Source organism: Arachis hypogaea, chromosome 19 (genome assembly GCF_003086295.3).
Source record: "Arachis hypogaea cultivar Tifrunner chromosome 19, arahy.Tifrunner.gnm2.J5K5, whole genome shotgun sequence".
Lineage (NCBI taxonomy): Eukaryota > Viridiplantae > Streptophyta > Magnoliopsida > Fabales > Fabaceae > Arachis > Arachis hypogaea.
In genome coordinates, this window is record NC_092054.1 from 6,835,086 (window position 1) to 6,849,418 (window position 14,333).

General features: G+C 31.1%; 1 protein-coding gene across 1 annotated transcript; it reads left to right on the forward strand.

Annotated features, from left to right (window-relative positions):
• Positions 1 to 889: 889 nt before the first annotated feature.
• LOC112776008 (F-box/FBD/LRR-repeat protein At1g16930-like) lies at positions 890 to 1,951 on the forward strand. Its single transcript, XM_029295682.1, has one exon. It carries the CDS (start codon positions 890 to 892, stop codon positions 1,949 to 1,951), a length of 1,062 nt encoding a protein of 353 aa, XP_029151515.1.
• Positions 1,952 to 14,333: the final 12,382 nt, after the last annotated feature.

A 14,333-nucleotide genomic window follows, 5' to 3' on the forward strand; every position in this document is an offset into this window, starting at 1 on the left:
TTTAAAAAAAATTATAATTTACATTTTTTTTTAAAAAAAAATTTTAAAAATATTTTTCACATAATAAATAAATAAATAAATACTTTTATCTTATTATATTTAAATATAATTAATAAATACAAAAAATCTTTTGCACGAAATATTCAAACATAAAATTATTTTTTTTATAAAATCTTTTTAAAAAAATAACCCGAATAAAGATATTTTCTCATCAGATCACCAAATAAAACCTCTCCTTTCACTATATAAAGTGAGTGTAAAACGGAATTCCTTTTTAGTAATAAAAGGGATAGAGTCTGACAGGTGCACTTTGATTTTTTTATATTAGTTTAACAATGGTATTTTTCTAGAAATTGGGATGTTAATTTCAAATGTGGTATCGTTTAATTTGGAGTAGGATCCGATTTCTGTATGTTTTACGATTTTAAAAAACACTAAAAATTACAATGGTTGAGTCCATCAATCATCTTAGTTCCATAGAGAAAAAAATTAGCCCCTTGTTCTTTCTTTTGTCAAAACATTATTTCACTTCACATAATAACAATAAATAGAAAAAAAATTTGTGATGGAGATCTAGATAGGTTCCCACATTGATCTTTATATTATTATTATTATTATTATTATAGTATTTTATGAGTTTCAGATGGGGCATTTTGGGTCATGATGAAAATTTGATGAGCATTGATGAATTTTACAATGAAAAATCTCATCATTGTACTTAGTTGAAAGTCATTCATAATCATAAATCCCTCGCTTCCCCGATGAATCATTTTGATAATAAACATGTATTTTCTTTTTTTTTTTTTTCTTTCTTTCTTCGCACTTTTATGATTTGTAACCTATCCATCTATGATATTATACTCGCTATCAGTACTGAAGCTGGGAAAAAATGGACCAAATATCTGGTTTGCCAGAAGCTATACTTCATGACATTCTCGCAAGGCTTCCGGACAGAGATTCTGCCAGGACTAGTGTTTTATCAAAGGCTTGGAGAGAATCATGGTCTACGTTTCCGATATTGTCTATTTGCAGCGATCAACATTTTAAGAGTCAAGATGTAACGGTAGACAATTATCATAGCAAAATAGACAAAGTTATTGACTATGTTGGGAGAAGATTACTGAGGCTCCGTGACCTAGGCTTAGCAATCAAAGAATTCAAGCTCATCATGGACTATGTAGACCATAAGTGCATGGCCCACCATGTTGATCTATGGATGAAGATGGCTATTGAAAGTGGTGGCGAAGTATTACATTTACAGCTCCGCCTCCCTGGTTACTATGTAGGGAGATACAGTCCGGACAGGCTTTATGAGCTTCCACTCAGTGTCATTGAATCCAAATCACTTACTAAGTTGGTGTTGATAGGCGGAATCAGAGTTGAGCAAGCATTCCTCACCCATTCCATCAAGCTTTACTCAGTGAGAATAATAAAACTATGCAATCTACTTTTTGCACATGAAGGGATTATAGAGCGTCTCATTTCTCATTGTCCTCTAATTGAAGATTTAACGGTGGTCGATTGTGCTGTATATAACCCTCCAATTAGCGGAATTCCTCAAGTGTTTGCGTTCAGTCTTGTGGAATCACTATTCTTGCATGGTTTACATAAGCTCAAGAAAGCTTATGTTCAAGGAATGCGGGAAGTATATATTGATGCTCCAAATCTTGAGAGCTTACGTTATAATCTTCATCAAGATGCATCTTTCAAGCTGAATTTAGATAGTTGCACAAATTTGAGATGGTTGTGCTTATGGGATTTGAAGAGCATTGATCTTGGAGACAAATGGTTTCTTGAACTATTTTCTAAATTTCCTTTTCTTGAGAGTTTGAAACTAGGCAATTGCTCTATGTCTAAGAGGATTAATATTTCAAGTGCTCAACTCAAGGTCTTGAAGTTATCATACTGCTCTAACTTGGAGGAGCTTAACATTGATGCTCGAAATTTATGATCATTTGCGTATGAGGGTGTGGGAAACAACCAACCTGGTATATCTTTTCAGAAAAGTTCTAATCAATTGGAAGTCAATAGTTTTTTTACGGTTGTGGATTTTCGGGACCTTTGTAGCTTGAGGAAATTTGTCGAAAACATTAAACCCCAAAAGATTTGGGCATCAGTCTCCCTCTTTATCTGTTGGCCGGTTCTAGTAAGTATACACTTGCTATTACATTGGTTCATTCTGTTTGCATATTTGCCTATTTTATTTATTTGTTTGTTTGTCTGAATTATGTAGATTAAACCAGAGCAGGGTGCATTGCAAGTTTCATCTATTCCTCCAACTATAAAACGCTTGGAATTAGAGTTTTCTCCGAAAAATGAACCTTCCTATTTCCCTTTTATGAATTACTTGCTTTCAAGTTGCTGCCCGAATTCTATTTCATTGAGTTTTCGCTATTATGTTCATAGTAAAGCATTCATTGAGGTATGTCATTATCCTCCAATCTTCTCGAGTCTTGCATTTACAACCACAACAGTACTTCCATCCCAGCAGTGACTGTATAATGTGTTCTTTCTAACTCCATTTGTTATTTTGCAAAAAACAACAGTTTTTGTATGAGACACTGATGGGAAGAAAGGAAGGGAAGTGCCACTGCAGTTCAAGTAATACAAAATGTTGGTGGCATGCCTTGAAGATTGTCAAGGTTATTTGTTCGTTCAAGGTTGATGAGAACGCTGACTTTAAGACCATGTTAGATGCATTGCCAACATGTTATGTTGATGAAAATATTGGTTTTATCTTAGAATTGTAATCTTTCTAGTATCAACTGATAGATATTCCTTATTTGGTTTAGAACATTGGCGTTGCTGCTGTATTAGGATAATTAGTATGTATGTACTTAAGCAGGTGCTTACACGTATATATCAAATGTTCTACAACATTTTCTCTCTTTATAAGGTAACAATAGATGTGAATGTTCATGTTTAGAATTTTCTCTTTTTGCGAAAAAAATATAAAGTTAAAAACTAATTCCGTAGAAGCAAATGTAAAAGTGTGTTTGAAATGTCATATTATTATTAAAATATACTAGATTAAATTAAAAATATACTAGATTAATATTTAATATACACAAAAATTAAAATAAACTAATTATTATTTGCTAAGCTATTTATTAGTTTCTTCTAACTCTGTATACTGTGTAAACTATTGCCTCACTAAGTATTCTATTTATTTTGCTATGACTCTATCAGAATCTGAATCTCTCAAATCCTTTGTCATTCTTCCCGAAAATGGTTTGACATAAATTAGTATTACATGAAAACACAAAATAAAAGCATGACATAAATGATACTGATTACTGCGGCCAACTTAATATAAGTCCGTGATAATTTTGAAGTAATTAATAATTAAGAGATTAAAATGAGCGTTAAAATATTTATGGATTGAGGTGATATAAATTGGCTCATTTGGTCCACCTTCTGGTTGTATAGTGTTATTGCTCACATTTCAATTATCCATTTATAACTTTTATGATTTGTTAATGCTATACTTGAAATCATAATCCCAAATTAATATATTTTAAGAGTTTAATTTTTATGTACTAACTATCGTGTAATCATAACCGTTCTCTTAGATGACTATTAATATAAAAGGTAATTATTTTTGTTAATATAGCCATTATGTGATTAAAATGGTTTTACACTGACAGTACACCAAAATTAAATTTATATTTTAAACTATAAATCATAAACTATAAATTCAAACTTGATTTTATTTTGTTTCACTTTCAAATGTTTTTTAATTTTTACTTAAGTCTTGGATGCTTCTATTATTTTTAGTTTGAATTTTTATTGATATTTAATTATTTTTAGTAGTTTGTTATTTTTAAATTAATTGATTGAAATAATATTATTCTGTAGATTTTTTCTTTATATATATCTCCACTGTTTTTAAAAATTCAATTTAAAATTATCTTTTTTATTACCAAAGATAGGAGACTCGAACCCGCAACCTCTTAATTGAGTATGGGGAGACTATGCCATTTGAGTTATTACTCATTGGCTCAATTCAAAATTATCTACTAAACAAATTATCTACCAATTTAATAAATTTTATATGAGCAATATTATAAAATTAGTACAATTTTTTTTCAACAATTAACTAATAATATTTAAAAAAATTGGTTAGAAGTATAGTGCTAGATTGCTAAACTAAAAATGTTGAATTATTAACTAAAAGTATTGACCAATATAACTTAAAATTACTAGCTCTTAAACTTTTTTCATTTTATATTTATAAAAAAGTTAAATTATCTTTATATAGTTTCTTCATATTTGTAACTAGATGTTTACACTAAAAAAGTTTTCAATTAAATCTGTGCACTAATTTTTAATTTATTATTAAATCTCTATTAATAATAAATATTACAAAATTATTTTTATCTATCTTAAAATATTAACTATTAATAAATGTCTTGGTATATTTTATTAAGTCAAATATTTTTAAAACAATAAAAATATAATTACAAATTTAAAACAAGGTTAGAGACTCAATTAAAAATATAATATAAGTATGTATGCTTATATTTACAGTTTTTTAAACTAGGCAACAATTTTCTTCAGGAGAAAAAATAATTTTACTAGAAACTTGTATTCCTTTTACAGCAAAAATAATATGTAGTTCATAAAAGAATATAGTTTTACATAAATTTAATATTACATGAAGTATAAATTATAATTTTAGTACCTGAAAATATATAAGGATTGAACTCCGTAAATTGGTTTATTCGGTGGATCTTTGATTGTGTTTTGTTATGACTCACATTTGATCTATAGATTTATATTTTGAATGGATGATTTGTTCTATACTCAGAAATTTAAACATATATTTTAGGGCAATTTACGCATCTAAATTGTTTGACCCTCAATATTACGCAAATACATTGTTTCCAAATTTAATACGCAAATGCATTGTTTCACTATTTTATGTAAACCGCTACTGGCAGTAGCGGTTTTACAGATGTACATAAACCGCTACAACCAGCCGCGGTTTATGTGTGTGAGTGTAAACCGCTGCTGCCAGCAGCGGTTTACGTGCGTGTGTATGTGAGTGTAAACCGCTACTGCCAGTAGCGGTTTAGGTGCGTGTGTATACTATTTAAATAATATTATAAATAAAAAATTTAATTTATCATTTCACAATATAATTTAAAAAATATAAATATGCATGTAATAAATTTTTTATTTGTATTTATTATTAGAAGTGAGACCAAATTACAAATAAAAAAATACAGTCTTTAAAGTATTGAATTATATAAAGCAAGACTAATTTTTTTTATTTTCATCTCTTTTAAAATTTATAAATAATAAAATAATTTATTTTTAGCCAAAAGTTTACTAAATTATATATTTTACTCTTTAAAAATCACTTCATTCTCTTTTATTTATATCAACCATACAAAGGAGATTGGAGAGTTTGGAAAATGGGTTGTGTTCTTTGCTGCTGATTTGCATTTGAGGTTCTAGCTAAATGATTTTTTTTATTTGTGCAACTTTGTTGTCTTATACCAAAAAATAAAAATTATTTGTATTTTACAGTTGATTAATTAGATAAATAATAGTGATAGCATCATAATTTTGATGAATAAAATAAAAAATATAAATATGCATGTAATAATTTTTTATTTGTATTTATTATTAAAATGAGATTAAATAGCAAATCAAAGAGTGAGTACTCACAGAATACTAAAATATATAAACTAAGACTAAATTTTTTTTTATCTTCATCCCTTCTAAAACTCATGAATGATAAAATAATTTATTTTTAGTAAAAAATTCACTAAAGCATACACTTTTTCTTTAAAAATTACTTCATTTTTTATCCATATAAATCATATGATTGCAAAAAATATATACTCCATTTTCTTTCTCTCAATTTTTTTGTAACTTAATTTAGCATAAACAAACATTTTTTCTAGTCAACGTAAACCGCTAGAGGAACACAGAAACCGCTAAATTAAGTTACAAAAAAATTGAGAGAAAGAAAACGGAGTATATATTTTTTGCAATCATATGATTTATATGGATAAAAAATGAAGTCATTTTTAAAGAAAAAGTGTATGCTTTAGTGAATTCATGAGTTTTAGAAGGGATGAAGATAAAAAAAAATTTAGTCTTAGTTTATATATTTTAGTACTCTGTGAGTACTCACTCTTTGATTTGCTATTTAATCTCATTTTAATAATAAATACAAATAAAAAATTTATTACATGCATATTTATATTTTTTAAATTATATTGTGAAATGATAAATTAAATTTTTTATTTATAATATTATTTAAATAGTATACACACATATACACGTAAACCGCTACTGGCAGTAGCGGTTTACACTCACACACACATGCACGTAAACCGCTACTGGCAGCAGCGGTTTACACTCACACACTCACACACATAAACCGCTACTGCCAGTAGCGGTTTACATAAAATAGTGAAACAATGCATTTACGTATTAAATTTGGAAACAATGTATTTGTGTAATATTGAGGGTCAAACAATTTAAATGCGTAAATTGCCCTATATTTTAAGAGGAAATATTTACTTATTTAGTGTGGTCTTAAAGTTATATTTGAGTCTCAAAATTTTTTTTAAATTTTTAATTGTTTCAAGTTAGTTTCTAAATTTTTCAATTGATTTTGTGACGGAAACCACTACAGAGACTAATGTGATTAAAATTTAAAAATTTTAAAAATTAAATTAAGACAATTAAAATTTCAAAGACTAAATTGAAGCTCGAGCATAATTTTAGAGATCAAAATGAGTATTTTCTCTATATTTTAACCTTTTATTGAAGCAGTTTTTTTTCCCAACCTGTATATAATATTATTATAAATTGTGTTATCCTGCAAAGGGAACTTAACACAGAGATGAATCGTAGAGACCATGGCACCGAACCTATTTAGGAAAGGTCTTCCAAGTATCAAATTGTAAGGACTAAAACAGTCAACCACTAAGTATTGAATGTCTGAAGTTTTTGACGAAGGAAACTCACCGAGTGTGGTTTGTAACCACACAGAGCCCATAACCGGGAATCTCTCACCTCAAAAACCTACCAGGTCTCCAGTAGAAGGTTGGAGGATGTTGCTGCTCAATTTCATCTTCTGGAATGTGGAGTAAAAGAGGACATCGGCATTGCTCTCGGGATCCAGTAAAACCTTTTTGACGAGGAGATCACCGAGCTGTAGGAAAATTACGATCGGATCGTCTAGATTTGTTACATTCGTGTTGTGGTCGGCTGTCTAGAATGTTATCTGAGAAAATTATGGAAGTGTCTGCTTTTGAGTTTGGTCGGATTCTATGGAAAGCATAGTTTGGTACGATCGCTTTCTTGTCGAGCTTGTGGCTCCTCCACCTGCAAAACCTCCTGAAATACGGCTAATAATACATCTTGGTTGGTTGGGATGGTTTGTTTTCGGTCGATCTTTATCTCAGCCATTCTGTGTTGCCGAGCTTTGGTCACCGGAGGGAGGTGTTCGTCACTGTATGTGGCCGCTGATATACTTGTCGAGGTGACCTTGTCGAGCTAACCGCTCCAGAAGGTTTTTGGCAATGACACACTCGTCAGTAGTGTGTCCATGCTTTTGGTGAAAAGAACAGTATTTCGATCTGTTTGCGCCTGTTCAATCTGGGTAGCTGTCGGCGTTTCTCGGCGGTTTGATTAACTTTGAATTTAAGATCTCTTTGATGATGTCGTCGCGTTTCGTATTGAACTGAGTGTAAGAGTCATATCGCGGAGTTGGTTTGAAGTTCTTCTTATTGTCTCGAGTTTTGTCATCATCTCTGTATTGTGGTTTCTCTGTTTTCCGAGCTTGTCAGAGTTCTTCGATGTCAATCTAACCTTTCGCCTTTTCACGGAACTCGGCCATAATTTTGGGCTTGGCCACAGCAATGGTCTCCTGAAACTTTTCTGGTCGGAGTCCACTTTTTATTGCATGCAACTCCACCTCGGGGTGGAGGTCGGGTATACTCATGGCTATCTTTGTGAAGCGCGTCATGTAGTCTCTGAGGCTCTCATGCTGGCCTTGCTTGATTGTGTTCAGGTAGTCGGAGTCATATAGGTATATGGCTGATCCAGCAAAGCGCTCCTCAAAGGGTTTTGATAGGTCTCGAAAGCGAGAAATAGAACCTGCAGGCAAAGAACAAAATCAATCAAGTGCAGGACCGTCTAAGTAAGATGGAAAACAACGACATAAAACTTTATTAGATGCACCGTTTACTATCATTATGGAGGTGAACTTTTTGATGTATTTCTTTGGATCGCCTACCCATCATAGGGGGTTAGTGTGGTCGGCAGAGTGAACCTCCTGGGTAACACGAAGTTCATCACCTCGGCTATGAACGGCCCAGGGGAGCTTTCTAGGTTGTCATCCTCGTCATCTGGCCGAGCTTCCTCATTATGCTCAGGCTGTTCTTCTTCATGCCGAGCAATCTCAGAAACATGTGTTGGCCCTGACTGATGCTTGACTTCTTCTGTCCGTTCTAGCCGATCATTGTTGTTTTCAATTCGGATGTTATTCAAATTAGTAATTTGATTTGCCATTTATTGGTTCTCTTCGGCCATGCGCTGGTTAGCTTGCCATATCTCGGTCACCATCTGAAGGTGTTCAGATGGTGTGGGTGCAATGGGAGTTGTTCAGCCATGACTCAAGCGAGAACGTCGAGGCCGATTATATATGGAAGCTAAGGGATTATATTCTCGGTCCCACGGTGCGCGCCAATTGTTATTGTATGGATACCTGAAGGGAGAGCTCGGTCCTTGGGAGTCGACGCCGAGTTGTTATCTTCGATGCCAACCTTTGAGCTTCGTGGAAGTCCAAGCTTTACTCCGAGGGGATGTCTAATTATGCAAAGCGTGAGCAAGGAACAAGGGGTGTACCTGCAAAGGCACTCCGAAGCTTAAGTCAGTATTTAGAATTCAAATGTGTCCATAAGATAGAATACCATACCTTTATAAATGAATTAAGGTCGGTTACATTTCTGTTGGTCTTCGAAATTGAAGAGCAATGATGAGGCTTTTATGAATCATTTCGTTATATTGGGCATTTCAGGATATAAGACGCTGGGTCTGGTTGTAACGTAAATTGTTGATTAGCAACGTTGATTTGTCGATTAATAACTGTAACACCGATTAATGGCTTTAACGTCGATTAATAACGTAACGCCAAATTATGATGCGTTCTGTCGAGTTATGACTCTTAATACCGAGTTATGACTTGATATTTGTAACGGCCGGATCAATAATTAATTTAGTTGCTAAATTTTTATGTGCCTATATATAGTATTTTTATATTTTATAAGTCTTGTTATTTTTGTTTAGGTATTGATTTTAATGCTCACATTCTGTTTCCTAAATAGAAATATATAAAAATAGTTTCTTTTATATTTTCTTTTCATCATCTAACTTACATTTGTATAATATGATATCACACTCTAACTAAAATTAAGAGAATCCAGGATTTGATGCATAGCATTTTTTCTAACAATGAACATAACCTAAATTGTTTTTTGAAATTTCATTTTGTTCATATGGCAATCCTTATCCTTTTTAATGCTATAATTGTTGTTGTATTTGGATAATAAAGCTGACAAAATAACCATTTTAATATTTAAGTGAGCTAAAATTTATATTTAAACATGTCTTTTTTATGAGAAAAACTAAAATATTGATTCAGATTGTATTTGCAAAAAGGGCAGATTTAAGGATGGCTCATAGGGTGTATAGATTGTCATCATTGATGGGATAAGATGTCCTCATTGGTGGGTGGAATGCTCTTTGTAGCTGATTTATACATTCATACTGCATGGCATCTTGCAAGTTGCAACTGCAGTTAGTGTGAGTACCTGCAACATGCTCCTTGAGTAGGTGTTCTTTCTCTTTATTCGAATCTTAGTATTTATTTGATCTATATTGTTAGGATAAATAAATATGCATTGCAGCTATTCTGTTTGTGCTTAGTAGAATTATCTCACATGCTAGCTGATCTTCTTTTTAAGCATTTTTTATTTAGGGCTTCAATTCAGTTTTCATGTTGTTTGGTTGATAGTTAAAATAAAGATAACTATGTGCAATTAAAATATGGTGTTTGTTATAGTACGATAATAAATTCATACGTACCGATATAATAAAAACGTGGACAAATAATAAAACGCTACGTGGATTACATTATCTCCGTCAGCATTTATTTTTTAAAAAATATATATATATCATATCAATACTTTTACCAAAATATCCTTATAATTTAGTAAAAATAAAAAATATATTTTTATTTAATTTTATAAAAAGACCTAAATATCCTTTTTATATTGGACAAAAACTATTCATTTAAATTAATCAAAATTTTAAATTTAACTAACTTTAAATTTAAAACAACATCTAATTGATTATTTATGTACAATCAATCATGCTTATACTCTTCGATAAATCCTAATTTCATATGTTCATTCATACAAAAAAACACATCTAAAGAACAAAAAATATTCAAAAAAACGGTTCTAGTGTTCTTCATCTTTCGTTATCGCCTACTCGCGTGCGGGCAACCGGTTTTCCTTCTTGTTTCTTGTTTTGTTTTCCATAATGTACACTTAGATCAGAACTGCACTTGGATTGTTTGTTTGATGTACAACATTATGGCAACATCTCTTTTAGCTTCGTGTCTTCTATTCTTGTATTGTTCTTTTTCCATCAAACTGCAGTTCAAACACTCCTGCTTAGTGTTGCCACCTTTGAAATTTGCTACTAATTAAATGTAAAGTTACAATTTTGGGGTCAGGGTGGGACATCTATGAGAAATCAAGCTTTTTTCTTAAAATTTCTTTTAACCAATATCTTCAACATGTTTGAGTAAATAGACCATGATTATTGAAAAATTCTGGAAGAATTTGGATTGGGATTAGAATTAGGGATTGTCCAATCCACCTGACCAAAAAAAAAAAAACACACCCCTACCTGCCTGGTAATAATTATATCAGCACTGAGAATTATTTAAAGACATAATGAGTCAAGCTATGATTATTTATCTTTTAAAACACACCTACCATTTAATTCTGCAATTTTTTTAATTCTATTGTTGGGTTGGTGACAAAATAAGGTAGATCATGCACTTATGACAAAGTATTATATATCTTTCCCTTATAGATTGGACCATGTTGTGATGAGAATTGAGAATCAATGGCAACAATAAGCTCAAGAGAGTTATACATCAGATCAGAACACAGAGGAACAAAAAAGCTTACTATAAAGCAGCCTATTATTGTTGTTGGTGTTACTACTCCTCAGTCTTCACTAGTGTCATTGATTCACTGTCATTTATTATAGAACAGACTATTATTAATTAATGATTCATCAAATGTTGGTTTTTGACTGTTGTAAATGGTCTCAGATCAGATGCAGTACACTTACTATGTTTCATTGGTACAACCATTTTGTTTGATCTACCCTATAAAAGAAAACATTACAGATTGTACCAATCCTGTGTATTGGAATCATGTGCTACTCTGCCTAAAATTTTTTTACCAAATTTTAAAATATTCTACTATTCATGTTAGTTGACATATTTTACATCTATATATCTCGGAAGAAGGGTGCATTTTTTTGTTGGAGAGAAAATACTCTTGCTTTACCCAACAATAGAGTAAAATTTCAGATAAAATAATACATTTTTTAGTGAATGAATTTTATCTTAAACATGTTATTCTAGCATATGAGCAGTTGAGCACAATGCAGCTTATGGTGCATGATGATAATAATGCAAATTGCAAAATAAATATCAACAGCATATGGAACTTTTTCTTTTTAATATTGTATTACTAGAGGTGAAATCCTTTATCATGAACCAAATTGTGTGTTGAACACAACTATGGCCATTTACAAAACGTCAATGACGTTTTGTGTTTCTTCAATTAAAATAATATTTTTCTAACAAAACGTCAGCGACGTTTTGTGTTTTAATAATTAAAATAATATTTTTTTTATTACAAAACGTCAGTGACGTTTTGTTCTTTGATGATTAAAAAAATTTTTTATTACAAAACGTTAGTAACGTTTTGTGCTACTACCACAACCCTGTAGAACACCAAAATCATCAAATATTTTTGTATTTCACATTAAAATTATCCATATATAAAAATTTTAGCCCAGCATATGAGCCATAATTTATCAAGATAAACAGAAGCTTGATATTTTTAATTTTTGGTCCCAAGATAGAATTATATTGGCCCAGCTCTTTTCCCTTTGTTTTGGTCTAAAGCCTATCTATTTTTTCAAATGTGAAAATATGTGCATTTCCAATGTTGCATCAATTTCTTAAATGGGGTCCTAATTGGACATCTTTACAAAATGTGACATAAAAAAAAAAACCTGATATCATGACTATTATTGGAAACTTTCATGTCACAGGTTGTTTTATCCATCAGCATGCACAACCCAGTTGCTAGTCCACTAAGAATGTCATCACTACAATTCCATCCAAATAATCTAATTTTATTTATTTATTTGTGTCAATACCCAAATAAGCTACCCATGATTTAACAATTACATAAAGTAAACCTTATTTGTGGTCAACTCTTCATAGCTTTATGATAATAAACAAAAGATAAACTCAACAGTGTCACATAACAATTATCAACATCACATGGAAGAACTTTCAATATAAAATTTTCTCAAGAAAATATTAACTAAAAACAAAAGCAATTCTGATCAATTTCTTATTAAAAAGAGTTCCAAATGATCAAGCTTTTCATACATAACAACCATCCACCAACTACATACTAAGTCCATGTTTGGACGCCATTATTTTGTTAAAAAAAGATCTTTTTTAATAAACAAAAGATAAACTCAACAGTGTCACATAACAATTATCAACATCACATGGAAGAACTTTCAATATAAAATTTTCTCAACAAAATATTAACTAAAAACAAAAGCAATTCTGATCAATTTCTTATTAAAAAGAGTTCCAAATGATCAAGCTTTTCATACATAACAACCATCCACCAACTACATACTAAGTGCATGTTTGGGCGCCATTATTTTGTTAAAAAAAAATCTTTTTTAATGAAAAAAGATCTTTTTTTATTTTTTAACGTGTTTGGCAAATTTCTAGTAGTAAAAGTAAAAGTACTAGTAAAATAAAAAAAATTTTTTTTAAGAAGCTGTAATTTACATCTTTTTTTAAAAGATCTTTTTTCTTTAAAAAAAGATGTTTTTCATGTAATAAATAAATAAAAAAGTACTTTTATATTATTATATCCAAACATAATTGATTGATAAAAATACTTTTTTACATGAGATATCCAAATATAAAATTACTTTTACTTCTTTATAAGATATTTTAGAAAAAGATAACTCAAAAAATAGATATTTTCTTAAAAGCTCACCCAAACAAACAAGCCCTTAAACCATTATTAAATCTACCACTATAAAAAAAACATCATAGCCGCCCCACTTATTATTCATAGGAAAAGTATAGGTGAACAATAATCCTAGTAAACAATATGAACAATGGGATTACAAATGTAAATTACTCATAAATTTAATTAATGATGTAATTAATTTAATTATAATAATAATCATCTTTCAAAATTTAAAATATCAGATTTTTGAAATAGAAAACTGTAACACGTTTCATATCCTCATACCATATCTCCTCTCTCTTGTGGTGGTCCTTCCCAACAAAGAAGGCTCACTTCCCAACCCACCCACAACCCACGCTGCCCCCTGTGCCAACGTCCGACACCACCGCCATCACTATCGGCGACCACCGTCGCCAACCCCTCTCTCTTCCCTCTCTTCTCTTTTTCTTCCCTCTTTCTCCATTTCTCCTCAATCCCTTGTACGTTACCCCTGGTCTCTGTGCAAAGTCCAACCCCACACGAGAAACCCCAATGCAACCCAGCAGCGGCTGAGCTCTGTGCCGCTGCAACACTGCCTCTGCTACCCCTCTCTTTCCATTCTTCCCCTTTCACCAACGCAGGTTCCATGCTTCCTCCTACTTGTGTTATTTCGTTTATTTATTTTAACTAATTTTTAATTCTGCTTTTAGTGTTTAGATTAGGCTTAGATTAATGGATTGATACTTTTTGGATTTCAAAATGTTTGATGGCTGATTTTTCTGGATTAATTGCTGCTTAAAATGAGTTTAAAATCCCTGTTTACATATTGTGCACACCATATGCTCGATGAAATGCCTGAGTGAAACTTTTTGTTTAATTCTTATGTTTGGCCAGTATTTGTCTTAAATTTTGTTATCTTTAGGCATTATAATTCAAAATTGTGTAATGTTATGCTATTTTTAATGATGTTTAGATTGAGTTTTGACATGACACTTGATTATTAGT

Coding starts and splice junctions, on each gene's coding strand:
- LOC112776008 (XM_029295682.1), top strand. CDS start 890: ATGGACCAAATATCTGGTTTGCCAGAAGCTATACTTCATGACATTCTC.